General features: G+C 42.8%; 1 protein-coding gene across 2 annotated transcripts in view; it reads right to left on the bottom strand.

The window, feature by feature from the left end:
• The window catches only part of PDS5B (PDS5 cohesin associated factor B), a 166,383-nt gene that overhangs the window by 123,373 nt on the left and 20,875 nt on the right, over positions 1 to 22,135 (bottom strand). For both annotated transcript variants that reach the window (XM_040340427.1, XM_040340426.1), the window contains exons 2-3: positions 5,985 to 6,113; positions 1,420 to 1,623 (exon numbers count right to left, since the gene is read on the bottom strand). In XM_040340427.1, coding sequence (XP_040196361.1) covers positions 1,420 to 1,623; positions 5,985 to 6,092 — 312 coding nt within the window. In that variant the 5' untranslated portion in view covers positions 6,093 to 6,113. The remainder of the gene's footprint in view (positions 1 to 1,419; positions 1,624 to 5,984; positions 6,114 to 22,135) is intronic.

A 22,135-nucleotide genomic window follows, 5' to 3' on the forward strand; every position in this document is an offset into this window, starting at 1 on the left:
TGGTTATTTGCATTTTTGCTTAAAACGCAATATAAAATATTGAAAGTAAAGAAAAGAAAGCGAGCAACCTGCTTCCCTACACAAAAAATACCAGGCACTTTATTAATTACTGGAGGCTGGAAGAGCAAAGAAAAAGTGAGAATGCACTGTAGTAAAGATAGGTATGAAAGCAAACCTGTTGCTTTACCATGCATGACAAAGCACAGGTTTGCTTTCAAGCCAGCAGATGGTTATCTGGCTCCTGAGTTTTCCCCAAAGTGTGATCTTCAAGCCATGGAATCATTTTGAAATTAGGTAATTTCCTGAACCATTTTCAGCAAATAAATACATTTCTAACCTAAACAAGCCGGAGGTTTTCTAGCTGTGCATGTAGGCGTCTATTATGAAGTTTTCCATGTATGCTGGGGGAGCATTTGTGAAGAAAAAAAAAAAAAAAGTATCACCTTGTAAGTTTAAATGTTTAACCACTTGCTGACCTGCCAGGTCAACACGATCCCGTGAGCCGTCATAGCTGTAGGTCAGCTCCTTTAAGAGGAATAGCAGGCACGCGCATGCTCCACTGTGGGGGTGCGGATGTACGTGACCGGCGGTTGCGATAACCACTGGCCGGGCATGAGAGCCAGAACAGGGACGTGTATGTGTGTATAAAACACACACATCCGAGTTCTGTAAGGGCAGAAGAGAGATATCTTGAGTTCCTAATAGCTAGGAAGCACGATCTCTCATTTCCGTCAGTCACTCCCATCCCCCTACAGTTAGAAAACACACTAGGGAACACAGTTAACCCCTTCCCTGCCAGTGACATTTACACAGTAATCAGTGCATTTTTATAGCACTAATCGCTGTATAAATGCCAATGGTCCCAAAATTGTGTCAAAAATGTCCAATCTGTCCGCCATAATGTTGTAGTGCCAAAAAAAAAAAAAAAAAAAAAAAAAAAAATCGCAGATCGTCTCTATTACTAGTAAAAAAAAAAAATATATAATAAAATGGCATAAATCTATGCCCTATTTTGTAGACGCTATAACTTTTGTGCAAACCAATATACGCTTATCGCAATTTTTATTGCTAAAAATATGTAAAAGAATACAAATCGGCCTAAACTGAGGGAAAAAATAGCTTTAAAAATTGGGGATATTTATTATAGCAAAAATTGTCGCTCATTTTTGTCCATAGCGCAAAAAATAGAAACCGCAGAAGTGATCAAATACCACCAAAAGAAAGCTCTATTTGTGGGGTACAACGTCGCACGACCACGCAGTTGTCAGTTAAAGCGACGCAGTGCTGTCTCGCAAAAAAATGGCCTGGACATTGAGCAGCCAAATCTTCTGGGGCCTAAGTGGTTAATCTCTAAGTGAAAACACATCTCTGCAAAGGATTTTGCAGTCATTTTATCACAGAATAGTAAAATGAAATTACCTTCAGCTTATCTGGCGAGGTGTACGGAGCCTCTGGAGCATAAATCCTGAAAATATCTGCAAGACAACAAGCTACTAGCAAACGGACATCTTTATCTGGGTGCTTTAAGAAAAAATCAGAAGCCAGGTGCAAAGCCAGGTTTAGATAATGCTCCTTTTCTTCTTCAGAGTCCTGATCCATATCCATGAAGGTTTTCACAACCATCTAAAAAAGGGAAAACAAAAAATTAACTAACTATCAACAGTGTGGGTGTTTTATACAGTCCCAATACCAAAAAAAATTAGGACACTTTGTAAATCTTCTTAAAAAAAAAAACAGAATGCACCGACTGGCAAATTGAATAAACCCATACGATTCACAATTAGAAAAAGGAAACATCAAATGTTTAAACCAAGAAAAAAATATCATTCTGAAATGGGTGGCAGCAACATCTCAAAACAGTTGGGGCAGGGCAACAAAAATCTGGCAAAGTAAGTGGTACCAAGAGTCGGTTCACACAGGGGCGACCTGTCGGGCGACTCAGCTGCCTGACATGTTGCAGTCCTCTCTATTCAATGGAACCGTTCTAATGCCACGAACACACCATCACTTTATGTGATGAAAAAAAACGACATTTTTTGTGAAGTAAAAAACACATTTTTTGTGAAGTAAAAAACTACGTTTTTGAAACTTCATTTTTCAAAAACGACGTTGCCTACACACCATCGTTTTTTCACAATGCTCTAGCAAAGCGCGGTTACGTTCACCACTTTTTTCCATTGAAGCTCGCTTCATAACTAGCTTCTGGGCATGCGCGGGTTTAAAAACGTTGTTTTAAACGTCGTTTTTGCTACACACAGTGATTTTTTGTGAAACAAAAAAAACGACGTTTTGAAAAACGACACAAAAAAATTGAAGCATGCTTCAATTTTTTTTTGTCGTTTTTCACAAGACATAAAACAAAGTTTTTCCCCACACACGGTCATTTAAATTGACGTTTTTAAAAACGTCGTTTTTTTTCATCACATAAAGTGATGGTGTGTACGCGGCATAATAGGAGCAATGCAAGTTGCAACCAATGGAGTTAATTTGCAACACGTCAGTAAGATGATTGGGTATAAAAAAAATTAAATAAAAACATCTTGGAGAGTCAGGCTTGGTTTACGTTTGTGCGTTGCTGCAAACCCTGCGAATCCACTGTGGGTTCCCGTATCACACCCGACTCACAGGCAGTTCACACTGCCTTATGCAAACCTCTGGGAGTGTTAATACAACCAATTCTGGTGCAAACCAAAAAAAAGGCCCTGCACAAATTTGGTGCGAATACGATGCAAATTCAGCCATAAAATCTGTATGGCTGAAATCGAATTACACAGACAGCGCATTTGATTTGCACAGCCGTGCGAATCACACGCAAAGTCGGACAGCGCACCAATGTGAACCGAGCCTCAGGAGGTGGAGAGTTACTAAAATTGGTGCAACTGTGCATAGTAACAATCAACTTATAACTTCAGTTCTTTCAATTAAGCTTTGACAATATAGCTTAGAAGCTGATTGGTTACTATGCAGAGCTGCACCCATTTCTGTGTGCACCAGTTTTAATGGAATCTACCCCACAGGGTCTCAGAAGTAAACATGGGCAGAGGTTCACCAATCTGTATCAAACAAATTTCCGAAATAATGTTTCTCAGTGTAAAATTGCAAAAACTGTAAATATATCATCATCTACATTCATAGGTGCGCGTAGCCTATTGCATTAGGGCAGGGGTGCCCAACCTTTTGAAGAGTGAGGGCCACTTAAGCCACTTGGTAACCAGTCGCGAGCCACAATGATCGGAGCGGGTAGATGGCAGCCCACTCTACTCTATAGAGCCCACTCATTCACTCTGACACCCATTCTTTTTTTTTCCTGGATCAGATTGGAGGTAGGCATTTGTAAACGGACACAGGTCAATTTATATCTATCAATCCTTAGGAGGTGACAAAAAGGTCCGATTGGGGTCTTCTTGGGGCCTTCTTTCACACCGATGTACTGTTTACCCGCACCGCGGGTGCAGCACAGTTTACTTGTGGCTTTTCTTCACGTTAGCTGCACTTTGCCCTAGACTTCTATTATATTCTGCAGTGTTGGTGCACTTTCAGAAAGCTCACCAAATTCACAGGTAATAGAAGTCTATAGCTCAGTGCAGGTAACCTGCAGGTGCACTGCTCTGCAACTGCGGATCAGTTTGAAAGCAGCCCAGTAACCACTGCAGAACACACATGCCCATATATACACTGTGTTTTCTTAATAAACTTACCTTTAATAACAGTATTTTATTCTATCCCAGAGCAGGAGGTCGCGGGCCACATCAGAGGGCTCCGCGGGCCACTGGTTGGGCACCCCTGCATTAGGGTGTGCACCCAAAGCTCAAACACACGTTTTTATAAATATATATTATTATTGTTAAAATGTCAGGTTTTTGTGATGTAAAAACATTTTTTTTTACTAGTAATGGCGGTAATCTGTGATTTTTAGCGGGACTGCGACATTGCTTCAGACAAATTGGACACTTTTTTGGGACCAGTCACAATTATAAAGCGATCAGTGCTATAAAAATGCACCAATTACTGTATAAATTACACTGGCAGGGAAGGGGATAACACCAGGGGGGTGATCAAATGGTTAAATGTTCCCTAGGGAGGTGTTTTCTAACTGTGGGGGAAGTGTACTGACAGGGAGTACAGAGAGATCGCTGTTCCCAATCACAAGGAACAGACAATCTCACTCTACTCCCCTGACAGAATGGGAACCTGTTTTGTTTACACTGGCAGAGCCCTGTTCTGCCTCCGATTGGCTCCCCTGCTAACGAATGGGCACATGCTTCCACAGATCGCTGTGTACGTGCCCGACATACAATGATCGCAATTCGCGCAGGAGAGCCAATCTGCCACAGTACAACTGTGGTGGCTAGTCGGGAACCAATTAAACGAATACTTTGTTAAAGCACCTTTTGATTTTATTACAGCACTCTTTTTGGGTATGAGTCTATCAGCATGGCACATCTTGACTTAACAATATTTGCCCACTCTTCGCAAAAACACTCCAAATCTGTGAGATTGCAAAGGGCATCTCCTGTGCACAGCCCTGTCAGATCACCCCACAGATTTTCAATGGAATTTAGGTATGGTCTTTGGCTGGGCCATGCCAATACTTTAATCTTCTTCTGGTGAAGCCATTTCTTTGTTGATTTGGATGTATGCTTTGGGTCCTTGTCATGCTGAAAGATGAAGTTCCTCTTCATGTTAAGCTTCCTAGCCGAAGCCTGAAGGTTTTGTGCCAATATTGACTGGTATTTAGAACTGTTTATAATTCCCTCTACCTTGACTAAGGCCCCTGTTCCAGGTAAAGAAAAAACAGATGCAACTCTGTATTGGACATTACTGCATGGGCTCAGGAATTACTTCCAAAACTCACTGTCTGAACACAGTTCACTGTGCCATCCAAACATACAAGGTAAAACTATCATGCAAAGCTTAATATAAATTCAGAAGTGCTGCCGCCTTCTCTGGGCCAAAGCTCATCTAAAACGGTCTAAAGTATTCTGTGGTCAGATGAATCAAAGTTTAAAACTGATCTCCAGCTTTTAAGGTGCAAGATGAGACCTTCCTGTCTCACACCCAGAACAAAAAATAGTGTCGGCCTGAGCGGCACTCATAGAAAGCTTTGCATTCTCCTCTTTATGGCAATATTTGGTTGACAGAAGCAGGAGTCAATTTCTGCTACCTCTGTGAGCAGAGAGCCACTGTAGACGGGCACAGTGCTGTATCTAAAAAGGACTCGGGTAAGTATAGAGGGGACTGAGGGGGCGATACAAACACTGGGACATAATTTTACCTTAACCACTTGCCGACTGCACTATAGCCGGACGACGGCTACAGTGCAGACAGCTAGTTCTGATACGCCATCAAATGATGGCCTCAGTTTATCGCACCCAGCGCACACTGTGATCACAGTGTCCGGAAGACACCACTGATCACAAATTGAGGTCAAAAGCCAATCAGTGATCAGCTGTGTCCAATCACAGCTGATCACAGATGTAAATAAAAGCCGGTTATCGACACTCCTTTCCTCAGACTGACAGCTTAAAGAGAGAAGAGACCCAATAACCAGCTTCTCTAAAATGGACATGGGCACCGATTATCAGTACAGTGCTAACAGTGCCAACAGTGCCCAGCAGCACAGCCTCATCAGCGCACATCCGTGAAGCAGAAAAATTACCCGTTTGCAAAATTTAACAGACTATGAAAATGTTTTTTGTTTTTCGGCTTGTTTAGCAAAAAAAAAAAATCAACAATGATGATTAAATACCACCAATAGAAAGCTCTGTTTGTGTGAAAAAAAATGTTTTTAAAAAATGTTCTTTGGGTACAATGTAGCATGACCGCGCAGCTGTTATTCAAAGTGCGACAGTGCTGAAAGCTGAAAATTGGCGAGGGAAGGAAGGGGGGGGGGGGTGTCCAGTAGGAAAGTGGTTAATGCAGATAGACTGACAGCTATATACACTTATTCTGTAATCTTTCCAAGCAACAGACGATTAGCTTACCTTCAAACGCCTAACCATTTCCTCTTTGGAAATTTTGTCAGAGATTTCTTTGACTCCCGGGGGATATGTGATCTTTGCATCATTGCCCTTGGTCTTCGAATGAGCCATGATGGCACAGTGTGTTTATCCCTGGAAGAAAAAAAACACAAGGTGGTGAAATTAAATAAATAGCACGCAAATCGTGTGTGTGAGTGTATACATACACATAAGGCTGCACGCACATGCTTATCAGCTTCTATGCTGCGTACAGTTGCCAAGTAAAGGCACCACTTTCACTGTACGCCCATGTGTAGGTAAAGGTTTACCCAAACATAGCAGCGTAATACATTCACTTGTTTTGGCAGCCGAATGTGGCACGTGCAGCTCCCTGGGCACCAGAAAACACTGGGGATTATATGGCCTCTGCACACAGAAGCTGCCAAGCGTCCGTGTGCATGAGGACTAATAGTACATGATATTCCCATATAAGCCAGCAAAGGGAAACACAACACCTCTCTCCCATCAGAACTAGATTAGACATGCCCGTGTACACCTGAACTGCCTCTAAAGCTTGAAAATGTTAACCGACTCAAATAAAACTCTAATCTTACAATACATTCATGGATTAGGGGAATCAGCCTTAAATACATATTAAAAAAAAAAGTAAAAGCACTCCTGTTGCCCCACGCATACACGTTTGCATAGAAAACATTGAGCCACGCGCTATACATCACTGTACATGCCAGAGTGATAACTCTTCATTTAGACCCCTTTCAAAGATGCCTGCTGTTACAATCAGCAAGGAATCTATAAGCGAATCCCCTACTGATCAAACAGAGCGGGTCAGATGACACGTCTATGTCTACTAGTCTCTGCTGAGCAGGCAGACAAACCCCACTCTGCTCTATGGGCAGCTGGGAGTAAACAAACTCAGTTGTCTGTTTACACCCAGCTGCCTCCGATCCAGGCAGTCCTTTCCTTCAAAAAATGGTTCGATAAATAGCTGTGCAAATATTGTGCAACATATAAAACCAACTACCTTCTTTATTATTCTACAGGGTCTCCGAATTCAGGATTGTTTTAATAAATCAGGGTTTAAGTAATTGTACAGCATAACAATGCCAATGTGCGTGAAAAAAAATAAGATATGGAAAAAAAAAAGGGGGGGGGGGATAAAAATGTTCCAGATGGGAAGTTATTAAAAGTAGAATAATTGTCCAATATAATATCACAATTTTTCCCTCCCCCTTCTTTATTCTGCCTAATCTACCGTATATACTCGAGTATAAGCCGAATTTTTCAGCACTTTTTTTGTGCTGAAAATGACCCCCTCGGCTTATACCCGAGTCACCTTTTTGCGCCCAATCTCCTGGACTTTGGGGACCCGGTACCAGCCATTCGTAGGTCCCATGGACACAACTCATATAGCCCCACTCTTCCTCTACAAGTGTGCAAAGTTTGTTGTCCGGGGGTCCTACAGCTGGGGAGCACCGATTTTTCAAACCCGGGCACCCCTTCCATAGACTCCCATGTTAAACAGTAATTTCTCCGGTGAATTTGAGGACCCGGTACTGGCCTGTCGTGGGTCCCCTGGACCCCAAACTTGGCACACATTTAGCCCCACTCTTCCTCTACAAGTGAGCATAGTTTTTTGTCTGGGGGACCGATGGCCGGGGAGCACTGATGTTTCAAACCCGGGCACCCCTTCCATAGACTCCCATGTTAACATCAGTCTAGTCATGGACACATTGAGGCATGCACATGGACACAGTGAGGCATGGAGATGGACACCCTAGGCTTATACTCGAGTCAATACATTTTCGCAGTATTTTTGTGGTAAAATTAGGTGCCTCGGCTTATACTCGGGTCGGCTTATGCTCGAGTATATACGGTACATAAAAAGGATGTGTACACTTAACTATTTTTCTTCCACTTTAATGCGACCACACGATCCCTGTGTCAGTCAGTGGCAGGGGAAAGGAGGAAGCACTCGACAAAAGGCTGGGATTTGCGGGAGCAGTGACATCACTCATAGGCTCCCATGTCCCAGACTGTCAGTGTCAGGACACACTCTACTTTGCAGATAGAGAAAGGAGCTGTGTGTTAGTGGGCGTCCTGACACTCCTGCTCGCCCCCTCCCCCCTCAAAAGGGTTTCTCCACACCAGGGAGAAAGCCTCACATTACTGTGTGTATTTCCAGACAGAAGAACAGGAAGTGAGGATTTCTCAGAAGAAATAAGGACATTTAAAAGCAAAATCGAAGGATGAGGTAAGTAAAGGAGGACTGCACTAAGGAAAAGGAAGCTATTTAGGGGAAAAAAAAAAAATGTACCTTTACAACCCGATTGCGAGCCAAAAAAAAAATAAAAAAAAGAAGGAGCATCTTAAGCCTGGTACATCCGAGTTTTTTTTTAACCCTGCGGGTTGAACCAAAAAAAACTCAGCTCCGGTTGGAGCCGTTGTACTAACGATCTGATGTTAGTACAGCAATCTCTCCCACTAAGCTGTTGTGTTCTAACAGGGGGATGTCGCCCCCCAATGGCAACATTCCGATCAGCGCTCTCAACCATTGGCTGAGAGTGCCGATTGGAAGCCAGTTGCCTGCTGGTTTTCCAGCATGCTCATCCGACAGAAGCCAGCTGACAGTGAAGCACACACACATTCTGAGTGTTGGCCGGTTTTTATAATACCGGCCGATGTGTCCCGACATTTGGCCCATGTGTACTAGTCTAGACTAGTTTAGACTAATTAGAGAGTCAAAGTATCTCAGAAGTAAAGATGGGCCGAGGTTCACCAATCTGTGAAAAGCTACATCTAAAAATTGTCCAACGATTTTCGAATAGCGTTCAAAGTAAAAGTGCAAAAAAAAAAAAAAATATTTGCAAATCATTGCATTCTATCCCCCCACACCATGTAGAATGCACACAGGGTCCCTTTTTTTTTGGGGGGGGGGGGTTCTATTTAAAAGCAACACCATCTTTTATATTTTATGAAAAAAAAAACGGTATGATATTGTGTTTGCATGAAATCCATTTTAAATATATTTTTTTCTGGTAAATGACTGTGCAAAAATTGTGACACTGTGACTACTGCCATTTATTCCCTGCTTTTAGAGAAAAAAAAATTGTGCCGGTAGACAACTATGCCAACATGTAAACGGGCCTTGTAAGAAAATACAAAACAACATGTTTTGCATAACTACCTTTAACGAACCAGATAATCAATTCAATTTCCCCACATACAAGCCCATGCCCACGTCTATATGGATTTTCAGCACAACCAATCATCAAGCTAAATAAGGAAATGCTTCTAGAACAGGGATATGCTATTAGCGGACCTCCATGCAGAGGCATGACCTCCCATCATGCCTCTGCCTGTGGGTGTCATGCTTGTGGCTGTGAGAGTCTTGCTATGTCTCATGGGACTTGTAGTTTAGCAACAGCTGGAGGTCCGCTAATTGTAAATCCCTGTTCTAGAAGCTAAAACTAGTTACTTGGCCTCATTGTATACAATTAATCTTGACAGGCTTGCCCTGGATGTCTGAATAATGATGGTGGTGATGGTTTTTCAGTGTGCAAGAAAAAGTCATTCAAATACTAAAAATATTGCTGCAGAATAATAAACATTGGCAAATTAGATTGCTTTCAAAAGAGGAAAAAAAAAAAAGAAGAAGGAGGAAGAGGATTACAACGCAAATGTACTGTACATTAGATACTGCATCGTGTTGCACACCAACTATAAAAATCTAATTGGACTAACATAAGATTCCCTCTATTATCCCAATTTACTTTAGTAAGGATTTTATTTGTATCTAAAATTACTATGCAACAAATTTTATTTTATAAAATCTCTCAGTGTTAAAGCAAAATTATTAGGATGCATTCACACCTTTGGCAGTCTTTACCACCCCTATGACAAGTTGATGCGCTGTGGATAGCTTTTCAGAGGACAGTACATAAGCTGCTACCAAGCATTCTTGGAGGCGAGACCGATGCCCATAAATTCCCCCCCCCCCCTTTCTTTTTTTTTTTACTTAAAGCGGAGGTTCACCCATAGCCAACACCTTTTCCCCTTAGCTTCATGCTCGTTTTGTCTAGGGGAATCGGCAATTTGTTTTAAAATAGGATCCGTACTTACCCGTTTTCGAGATGCATCTTCTCCGCCGCTTCCGGGTATGGGCTGCGGGACTGGGCGTTCCTTCTTGATTGACAGTCTTCCGAGAGGCTTCCGACGGTCGCATCCATCGCGTCACGATTTTCCGAAAGAAGCCGAATGTCGGTGCGCAGGCGCAGTATAGAGCCGCACCGACGTTCGGCTTCTTTCGGCTACGAGTGACGCGATGGATGCGACCGTCGGAAGCCTCTCGGAAGACTGTCAATCAAGAAGGACTGCCCGCTCCCGAAGACCCATACCCGGAAGCGACGGAGACGATGCATCTCGAAAACGGGTAAGTACGGCTCATATTTTAAAACAAATAGCCGATTCCCCTAGACAAAACGAGCAGAAATCTAAGGGGAGAAGAGAGAAAAAAAAAAGAATTGGGTGAACTCCCGCTTTAACAGCCAAGTGTAGATTTTTCTTATTTTATTTTTCTTTTATGTAAATACTGCACTGCAACTTGAACTGGTCACATTTGATGGCTGTACTGCCCACTGAACTTAAAAGGGATTGTAAAGGTAAATGTTTTTTTCACCTTAATGCATCCTTATGCATTAAGGTGAAAAAACATCCGACAGTTTTTCTCTCCCTATAAGCTTGTGCTCTTATGTGTGTTATTGCTCAGTTTCAAGCATAAAAGGGTTTTTATTCCACAAACGCTCCCCTTAGCTAATTTTTCCTTTAGTTGGTGCTTTTTTGTGCATTTTTGGGTGCTTAGGTGTCTTTTGTGCCCGAAAGCTCCTCTCAAAAATGCAAGTTTGGTGGGGGGGTTTCTGCCTGTAAGCTCATATGCCAGTAAATTCCTGAAAAAGCCATATAGTGTGCATGGACACATTGGCAAACATGGAGGGTAGATTTCCAGGCAGTAAAAAAATGAGGAGCAGCTTCTTTGAGATGCAGTGGGCATGAGCACCAAGTCTGGCAATAGATTTAACCACTTGCTGGTGGCCATATAGCTAAATGACGACCACAGCGTGGTTAGCTAGTTTGGGATGCCGTCATAAGATGGTGTGCCGCGATCAGGTCCCACAGTGGGTTCAGAAATCCAGCTGTGCTGCTGCTGGGGAGGATCACAATTAGAATTTAGAATACTGCCCAGTTAAATACGCTGACCAGTGTGAATAACGAAAGTCCCACCTCTCAGATCCTACCCTCCCACAGCCCAGCTCCCTGTGAAGGGATTCATTTACATATGAAGTAAACACCTTCATAATAACCTCCCATAGCCCTTCCTATGTAATCTTGCAGCAAGCCATTATTCTATAACATGCTGCAAGACAGGAGGAGGTATGCCACAAGTCCCAGAAACACAGTGCCGTATCGCAAAAAATGGCCTGGTCAGGAAGTGGGTAAAACCTTCAGGAGCTGAAGTAATTTAGGAAGGTGAGGAGGATAAGCTATTGAAAGGTTTTTTACCTTAATGTAAAAAGTGAATTGGGTGGGGGGAAAAATGTAATGGTACGCAGGAAAACTGGAGAGGGGCAAAGACGGAAAGAAAATCCCTCTCCACTCTATCCAAAACTAAAAGAAAAAAAGTTTTGCCTTTATACAGTGCCTTGCGAAAGTATTCGCCCCCCTTGAACTTTGCGACCTTTTGCCACATTTCAGACTTCAAACATAAAGATATAAAACTGTAATTTTTTTTGAAGAATCAACAAGTGGGACACAATCATGAAGTGGAACGAAATTTATTGGAGATTTAAAACTTTAACAAATAAAAAACTGAAAAATTGGGCGTGCAAAATTATTCAGCGCCCTTAACCACTTAACGCCCGCCGCACGCCTATTTACGTCCACAGAATGGCACGTACAGGCAGATGGGCGTATATATACGTCCCCGCCTTCTAGCGGGTCGGGGGTCCAATCGGGACCCCCTCCGCTGCGGGCGGATTCCCGCGGGGAGCGATCCGGGACGACGGCTATTCGTTTATAGCCGCTCCGTCGCGATCGCTCCCCGGAGCTGAAGAACGGGGAGAGCCGTATGTAAACACGGCTTCCCCGTACTTCACTGTGGCGGCTGCATCGATCGAGTGATCCCTTTTATAGGGAGACTCGATCGATGACGTCAGTCCTACAGCCACACCCCCCTACAGTTGTAAACACACACTAGGTGAACCCTAACTCCTACAGCGCCCCCTGTGGTTAACTCCCAAACTGCAACTGTCATTTTCACAATAAACAATGCAATTTAAATGCATTTATTTGCTGTGAAAATGACAATAGTCCCAAAAATGTGTCAAAATTGTCCAAAGTGTCCGCCATAATGTCAGTCACGAAAAAAAAATCGCTGATCGCCGCCAATAGTAGTAAAAAAAAAAAATTATTTATAAAAATGCAAAAAAAACTATCCCCTATTTTGTAAACGCTATAAATTTTGCGCAAACCAATTGATAAACACTTATGGCGATTTTTTTTTACCAAAAATAGGTAAAAGAATACGTATCGGCCTAAACTGAGGAAAAAAAAAATGTTTTTGGGGGATATTTATTATAACAAAAAGTAAAACATATTGCATTTTTTTCAAAATTGTCGCTCTATTTTTGTTTATAGCGCAAAAAATAAAAACCGCAGAGGTGATCAAATACCACCAAAAGAAAGCTCTATTTGTGGGGAAAAAAGGACGCCAATTTTGTTTGGGAGCCACGTCGCACGACCGCGCAATTGTCTGTTAAAGCGACGCAGTGGCGAATCGCAAAACTTGGCCTGGGCATTTAGCAACAAAATGGTCCGGGGCTTAAGTGGTTAAGTTAATACTTTGTAGCGCCACCTTTTGCTGCGATTACAGCTGTAAGTCGCTCGGGGTATGTCTCTATCAGTTTTGCACATCGAGAGACTGAAATTTTTGCCCATTCCTCCTTGCAAAACCGCTCGAGCTCAGTGAGGTTGGATGGAGAGCGTTTGTGAACAGCAGTTTTCAGTTCTTTCCACAGATTCTCGATTGGATTCAGGACTGGACTTTGACTTGGCCATTCTAACACCTGGATATGTTTATTTGTGAACCATTCCATTGTAGATTTTGCTTTATGTTTTGGATCATTGTCTTGTTGGAAGACAAATCTCCATCCCAGTCTCAGGTCTTTTGCAGACTCCATCAGGTTTTCTTCCAGAATGGTCCTGTATTTGGCTCCATCCATCTTCCCATCAATTTTAACCATCTTCCCTGTCCCTGCTGAAGAAAAGCAGGCCCAAACCATGATGCTGCCACCACCATGTTTCACAGTGGGGATGGTGTGTTCAGGGTGATGAGCTGTGTTGCTTTTACGCCAAACATAACGTTTTGCATTGTTGCCAAAAAGTTCGATTTTGGTTTCATCTGACCAGAGCACCTTCTTCCACATGTTTTCTGTGTCTCCCAGGTGGCTTGTGGCAAACTTTAAACAACACTTTTTATGGATATCTTTAAGAAATGGCTTTCTTCTTGCCACTCTTCCATAAAGGCCAGATTTGTGCAGTATACGACTGATTGTTGTCCTATGGACAGAGTCTCCCACCTCAGCTGTAGATCTCTGCAGTTCATCCAGAGTGATCATGGGACTCTTGGCTGCATCTCTGATCAGTCTTCTCCTTGTATGAGCTGAAAGTTTAGAGGGAGGGCCAGGTCTTCGTAGATTTGCAGTGGTCTGATACTCCTTCCATTTCAATATTATCGCTTGCACAGTGCTCCTTGGGATGTTTAAATCTTGGGAAATCTTTTTGTATCCAAATTCGGCTTTAAACTTCTCCACAACAGTGTCTCGGACCTGCCTGGTGTGTTCCTTGTTCTTCATGATGCTCTCTGCGCTTTAAACGGACCTCTGAGACTATCACAGTGCAGGTGCATTTATACGGAGACTTGATTACACACAGGTGGATTCTATTTATCATCATTAGTCATTTAGGTCAACATTGGATCATTCAGAGATCCTCACTGAACGTCTAGAAAGAGTTTGCTGCACTGAAAGTAAAGGGGCTGAAAAAAGTTTGAAATATCCAATAAATTTCGTTCCACTTCATGATTGTGTCCCACTTGTTGTTGATACTTCAAAAAAAATTACAGTTTTATATCTTTATGTTTGAAGCCTGAAATGTGGCAAAAGGTCGCAAAGTTCAAGGGGGCCGAATACTTTCGCAAGGCACTGTAGATATACTTAAGGCTCCTTCAGTTGTTTTTACAAATTAGATTTTTCCTTTTTTTACTGGAAAAAACAAATTAGATTTTAAATAGCAAGAAGCACTTACAATCAAAAAAATCTGATGAATTCAATGATTCCAGACCAACCCAAGTGCTATAAACTAAGCACTATGATGAGGACTTCCATTGAAATTAATGCAAAATACAAAAAGTATGAAAAACACAACAGTATGATAAAAGTACAAGTATCCAAATTAACCACTTCCATACTGGGCACTTATGCCCCTTCCTGCCCAAGCCAATTTTCAGCTTTCAGCACTGTCGCACTTTGAATGACAATTGCGCGGTCGTGCTACACTGTACCCAAACAATTTTTTTCTCATTTTGTTCCCACAAATAGAGCTTTCTTTTGGTGGTATTTGATCACCTCTGCGGTTTTTATTTTTTGCGCTATAAACAAAAGAAGAGTGACAATTTTAAAAAAAAAACACAATTTTTTTACTTTTTTATTTAATAAATATCACATTTTTTTTTAAAAAAAAAGTTTTTTTTCCTCAGTTTAGGCCGATATGTATTCTTCTACATATTTTTGGTAAAAAAAAATCGCAATGATCATATATTGATTGGTTTGCGCAAAAGTTATAGCGTTTACAAAATAGCTGATAGATTTATGGCATTTTTATTTTATTAATTTTTTTACTAGTATTGGCGGCGATTTGCGATTTTTTTTACTGTCACCGTGACATTGCGGCGAACACATCGGACACTTTTGACACGTTTTTGGCGCCATTCACATTTATACAGCGATTAATGCGATAAATATGCACCAATTACTGTATAAATGTGACTGGCATTCAAGGGGTTAACACTAGGGGGTGAGGGAGGGGTTAATATGTATACCTAAATTGTGTTCTAACTGTGGGGAAAGGGGGGTGACTGGGGGAGGTGACCGATGCTGTGTCCCTATGTACAAGGGACACAGATCCGTCTCCTCTCTCCCCTGACAGGACGTGGAGCTCTGTGTTTACACACAGAGCTCCACGTCTTGTCCCTGTAGCCGCCGATTCCGAGTGCCTGGCGGACATCGCGACCGCCAGGCACGCGCATCGGCATCTCGGGGACGCGCCGGGCGCGCTCGCGCGCCCCCCAGTGGCCGCAAGAATACAGGACGTCAAATGACGTCCTGTTGAATTTTCAGAGTAACCGTGGAGCCGTCATTTGACGATGGCCCGGTACTCTAGTGGTTAAGGGTATACTTTTTTTTTTTTTTTTTTTACCGAGTGGACATGCAGGCTAGATTCAGTAAGACTACTGAGTCTATGAATTCAATTCACAAAACAAAAATATCACCATGGAGCGATTACGGTAAGTTTGCATAAAATGGGCCTTTAAAAAGACCCTGTTATTATTATAATTTGAACAATTTCCCCTCAAGTTTATCTGTCAAATTACCGTTTTGTACATTTAATCTCCCTGTAATTATTGATATTTTGATACTCAACAGACCTGAATGCTGCCATCTTGGAGGTGACACCAGAAGCCCCAGGCACACCAAGAGATGTCACTCAAATGATGCTCTGTACTACGCCCCAATCATTTATTTATGTTCCAGGCTAACTGAAAAGTCCATCCTTTATTTGACAGACAGGGCAGAGAGGCTGACAGCAGGAGATCACACACAGCAGAGCATGGAATAATGCAAGCAGTGACACCTCATCCACTGCAAATATATTACAATTAACTTCTTGTTTCTATACGTTTTTGTGCTCGAATGCCTCGGCTTACTCCTCTGGGTCACAGGAGTGCACTTACTTTTGCTCTCCTGTGGCCGACAGCAGACATCACAGAGCTGCTCCAGGCTCTGGAAGGATTTTGACCATATTGTAGGGATCCACCCAGCTGCCCAATTCACAGTTGGTTCCGGCTCTCAACATACATCTGAGTGCCAAGGCCAGCTGTGCCCCCCCAGTGCTTCAGTGAGCGCTAGATAGGAACAGAGGAGAGCAGTGACTGACAGTCACTGATGGTGACTTTAAGAAGACCAAGAGCTAAGCAATCAGTGGTCATGTTATTGATCAGTTATTGGTCTTGGAGCGGAAGTAGGACAGATGCAGCATTGAGGAAAGTACTTACGTTTGTTTTGTTTTTTTACGTTCCCCGTGCAGCTTCATTAATTACTTTACTATACTTGCCTAAAATCTAAACATTTGTAGCTGTGTGGGTTCCTGCTGTCTGCTTGCTGCAGAGGCAGAGGCAGGAACGGACGCTTCCAAGAAGTGGTCAGATTTCTACCAAAGGTACATGGGTCATAACCTGGGAAAATGCAAGTGTTTATCCTCTGCTGCTTCAAAGTTTTCACTTAAAAAACTACGTCCAATTATTTTATCAAAAAGTGTTTTTTTATTTCTAACTTCAACACTTCAGCCCCTAAAGGTTTCACTCCCTTCATGACCAGGCCATTTTTTGTGATAAGGAACCGTGTCGATTTAACGGACAATTCGTTAACATGACGTTGTACCTAAAGTTGATGTCCTTCCCCCCCCACAAATAGAGATTTCTTTTGGTGGTATTCGATCACCTCTGCGGTTTTTATTTTTTTTACGCCATCAACAAAAAAAAAAGACCACCAATTTTGAAAAAATAAATAAAATTTTCTGCTATAAAAAAACACATCCAAAAAAAAGAATATCTAATTTCTTCATCAATTTAGGCCAATATGTATTCTGCTACATACCGTATTTATCAGCGTATAGCGCGCACTTTTTTGCCCTGAAAATCAGGGCAAAATCATGGGTGCGCGATATACGCCGATACCCGCGCCGAGTTTTGAATACTGCGCCGACATATACCGAGCGCAGTACACTCGGGTATAGTCGGCCAGTCTCGGCTTCTTCCGTGCTCACGTCCTGGACGTACAGGACGTGAGCGCGACAGTTGCCGAGCCTGCCCGAGTGTACTGCGCTCGTTATATGCTGGCGCAGTATTCAAAACTCGGCACGGGAAACGAGCAGGGAGGACGCGAGGACGCCTGACCCGACCATAAGGACACCCAAAGCCGCAGACGGACGCCGGATTCGCCGATGGACGCCGCGCAAGACACCAAAACTGTAAGTACAAAAAACTATTTTTTTCCACAGGAATGGGGGCAACTTTAGGGGTGCGCGCTATACCCCAATAAATACGGTACTTTTGGTAAAAAAATAAAATAAAAATCTCAATAAATGTATATTGATTGGTTTGCAAAATTTTAGCAAGACTGCAACACTTTTTGAGGATCAGTGACACCAGTACAGGGATCAGTGCTAAAAAACAAAACAAAACAAAAAAGTTGTCAGTGGCAATCAAAGGGGTTAAGTGTGCTCCTAGGGAGTGATTTCTAACTGTGTGGGGGATGGTTTAACTGGATTAAGAGAGAGATCTGTGATCCCGATTAGCAGAAGACAAGATCTTTCTCTTCCTCTCTGACAGACCGTCGTTCTGCCTCGCCAGCGAACGATTGGCAAGTCCCGGCAGCTGCCGGACCCGCTGTGTCCAATCACAGTGGGAGCAAGTCGCCATCAAGCGATCACACACCTCAGAAGATGGGGGGGGGGGGGGGAAAAACAAAAAAGGTACGTTGTTTCGCGCAACTGGGACGGCCTGCCAGCAGTAAATGTGCGGAGAATGGTTAAACAGACACATTTTCTCTTCAGTCAATTCAATGATATTTTCAGTGAAGTGATAATCTTTGTAAACTGACTTCAACAGTCAAAATGCACACATTTACAGTGGGTATCGAAAAGAATCGGCTCCTTTAGGTCCCTTTCACACTTGTCCTGCGACTTGGGACTGCAAAGTCGTATGAGAAGTCGTACCCCATGATTTCCAATGAGTACCATTCATATTTGCGCAATTTCAAGTCGCAGCGACTTCAAAGTAGTCCCTGCACTACTTTGGTCCATAGACCTCAAGATTACACAGGCATTGCTTCAAGTCGCACTCTCAGTTCGCACAAGTGTGAATGGGGCCTTAAAATAATCACATTTGCATTGCAGCCTAAAATGAAGATAGACCTGATTTTTGTTTTATCCAGCGCAACTAAAAACATTCCAGTATTTTTTTTATTTTATTAACCACTTCAGCCCCGGATCATTTTGCTGGTCAATGACTGGGCCACTTTTTGCGATTCGGCACTGCTTGCTTTAACTCGTGCGACGTGGCTCCCAAACAAAGTTGGGTCCTTTTTTCCCCACAAATAGAGATTTCCTTTGGTGGTATTTGATCACCTCCGCAGTTTTTCTTTTTTGCGCTATAAACAAAAATAGAGCGACAATTTTGAATTTTTTTTTATATTTTTTACTTTTTGCTGTAATAAATATCCCCCAAAATATATATAAAAAAAACTATTTTTTTCTTCAGTTTAGGCCGATACGTATTCTTTAACATATTTTTCGTAAAAAAAAAAAAAGAAATCGCAATAAGCGTTTATTGATTGGTTTGCGCAAAAGTTAAAGCGTTTACAAAATAGGGGATAGTTTTATGGCATTTTTATTAATATTTATTTACTAGTAATGGTGGCGATCTGCGATTTTTATCGGTACTGCGACCTTATGGCGGACACTTTTGACAAATTTTTGGGACCGTTGGCATTTTTATAGCGATCAGTGCTATAAAAATGCATTGGTTACTGTAAAAATGTCACTGGCAGGGAAGGGGTTAACACTAGGGGGCGAGGAAGGGGTTAATTATGTTCCCTAGGTGTGTTCTAACTGAAGGGGGGGGAGACTGACTAGGGGAAATGACAGATCGTTGTTCATACATTGTATGAACAGACGTGATTATTTTAAAGGAGGGGTAATTATTCTTTGCTATATCCACTTTTGTATATTTATATCATGGCTCAACAAATCCCAGGCGCCAGGTCACCATGGCGACTAGAAATTTCATGCAATGCATGGGCAATGCATGGGCACACAAATGCACCGACAGGTCTGCAGATAACCTGCATGACATCAGCGATCTGCAATCTGCTGATCGATCGTGGGTGCAATGCGAGGCTCAAGAAACATATAATATATACATAAACATTTTTACCTGCAAAAAAAAAAAAATGTGCATTTTTGTTAGGTGAACCAATCCTTAAACCAATCCTTAAAAAAAAAAAAAAAAAACATTAACCACTTCCATACCAGGCACTTACGCACCTTCCTGCCCAAGCCCATTTTCAGCTTTTAGCGCCGTCGCAATTTGAATGATAATTGCGCGGTCATGCTACACTGTACCTAAAAAAAATTTTTATCATTTTGTTCCCACAAATAGAGCTTTCTTTTGGTGGTATTTGATCACCTTTACGATTTTTATTTTTTGTGCAACAACTAAAAAAAGACAGAAAATTTTGAAATAAATTATTTTTTTTCTGTAATTTTTTTTGTAAATAAGTACGTTTTCTTCTTCAATTACGGGCACTGATATGGCGGCACTGATGGGCACCAATGAGGCGGCACTGATGGGCACTCATAGACGTCACTGATGGGCACTTATAGGCAGCACTGATGGGTACTTATGGATGGCACTGATGGGCACTGAGAGGTGGCACTTCAGTCAGTGCCTATGTTGCCAGTCAGTGTCCATTTGTGGGCACCGATTGGCATCTATTGTGCTATTTTTTTTTACTGTTTTTTTATTGTTTCCTTTTATTGCTGTATTGGGTCCTGGTGGCTTCCCTGGTGGTCCAGTGTGGGCATCCGAGGGGGGGCTGCGCTGATAAACAATCAGCGAGAACCCCCCCTGTCAGGAGAGCCGCCGGACAGTCAATAGACGTCCAGTCGGGATTTCAGAACCACTTCCCGGACGTCAATATACTATTGACCGGGCGGGAAGTGGTTAAGGGTTTAAATACATTGAGCACAATAAAGCAGGCCATACATAATAAATGTTTTCTTCATTCGACCAGCGCGTTGAAAAGTGCAGATTTACCCATTAACTAGGGGTGCACCGAATATACATTTTGGTGCCGCAACTGAAACTGACAGTTAAAAAAAATAGAGAATTGTATTATATTCGACTTTTTAATTAATATCAAACCATACTTACCTCTGCTGTGCAGCTCGTTTTGCACAGAGTGGCCCCGATCCACGTCTTCTGGGGTCCCTCGGCAGCTGTCTTGGCTCCTCCCGGCATCAGATAACCCCCTTTGGGAAGTGCTTTTCCCAAGGGGGTTACCTTATGGGCATGCTCCCGAGTCCAGCATTTGCATCCATAGACACGAATGCCGAACTCTGCCCGGCCCCCCACGTCATTTGGATTTGATTGACAGCAGTGCGAGTCAATGGCTGCTCTGCTATCAATCTATCCAATGAAGAGCTGAGAAGACCAGGCCGAGAAGAGCCAAGAAGCCAGCGTGTTCTCGATGCGGGACTTTCGAGGGCTCAGGAAGTAAACCGGGGGGCATAGGATTCATTAAAGCGGATGTGCCACGGGAACAAAATATTAAAAGTCAGCAGCTACAAATACTGCAGCTGCTGACTTTTAATATTAGGACACTTACCTGTCCTGGAGTCCAGCGCCGATCGCAGCAGAGCACGAGCGATCGCTCGTCACTCTGCTGCTCCCCCCCGCCATCCACGCTGAGGGAACCAGGAAGTGAAGCGCTGCGGCTTCACTGCCCGGTTCCCTACGGCGCATGCGCGAGTCGCGCTGCGCCCGCCGATTGGCTCACACGCTGTGTGCTGGGAGCCGAGTGTTCCCAGCACACAACGGGCGACAGACGGGATGTGACGGAATGCCCGTCTTTCGCCCGTATCGTGTGGCCGGAAGTGGGTGCAAATACCTGTCTTTAGACAGGTGTCTGCACCCCCCTCCCCCCTGAAAGGTGTCAAAAGTGACACCGGAGGGGGGGAGGGTTCCGATCAGCGGGACTCCACTTTAGGGTGGAGGACCGCTTTAAGGTGAAAAAAAAAAACGGAAGTGTTACAACCCCTTTAAATAAAGTGTGGTGTATAAATTTAACCACTTAAGGACCGCCGCACGATGATACACATCGAAAGAATGACACAGCTGGGCACAAGGGCGGACATGTACGTCCCCTTTAGGAACCCAGCCATGGGTCGCGAGCGCAACGTCCGAAGCTCTGTGACCAAGCCCGCGGGCCCGATCGCCGCAGGTGTCCCGCGATCGGGTCACAGGAGCTGAAGAACAGGGAGAGGCGAGTGTAAACAAACCTACCCCGTTCTTCACTGTGGCAGTGATCGTCTGTTCCCTGTTATAGGGAACGACGATCAGTGACGTCACACGTCCAGCCACGCCCCCCCTACAGTAAGAAACACATGAGGTCACACTTAACCCCTACAGCGCCCACTAGTGGTTAACCCCTTCACTGCCATTGTCATGTTCACAGTAATCGGTGCATTTTTTTTAGCACTTTTCGCTGTGGAAATGACAATGGTCCCAAAAATGTGTCAAAAGTGTCCGATGTGTCCGCCATAATGTTGCAGTCACGAGAGAAAAAAAAAAAAACGCTGATCGCCGCCATTAGTAGTAAAAAAAAAAAAAAAATTATTAATAAAAATGCCATAAAACTATTCCGTTTTGTAAACGCTATAACTTTTGCGCAAACCAATCAATAAATGCTTATTGCAATTTTTTTTTTTTTACCAAAAATATGTAGAAGAATACGTATCGGCGTAAACTGAGGAAAAAATATGTTTTTTTTTTATATATTTCTTGGGGATATTTATTATAGCAAAAGGTTAAAATTATTATATATATTTTTTAATTCTTGCTCTATTTTTGTTTAATAGCACAAAAAATAAAAACCGCAGAGGTGATCAAATACCACCAAAATAAAGCTCTATTTGTGGGAAAAAAATTACGCCAATTTTGTTTGAGAGCCACGTCGCACGACCGCGCAATTGTCAGTTAAAGC

Source organism: Rana temporaria, chromosome 2 (genome assembly GCF_905171775.1).
Source record: "Rana temporaria chromosome 2, aRanTem1.1, whole genome shotgun sequence".
Taxonomy (NCBI): domain Eukaryota; kingdom Metazoa; phylum Chordata; class Amphibia; order Anura; family Ranidae; genus Rana; species Rana temporaria.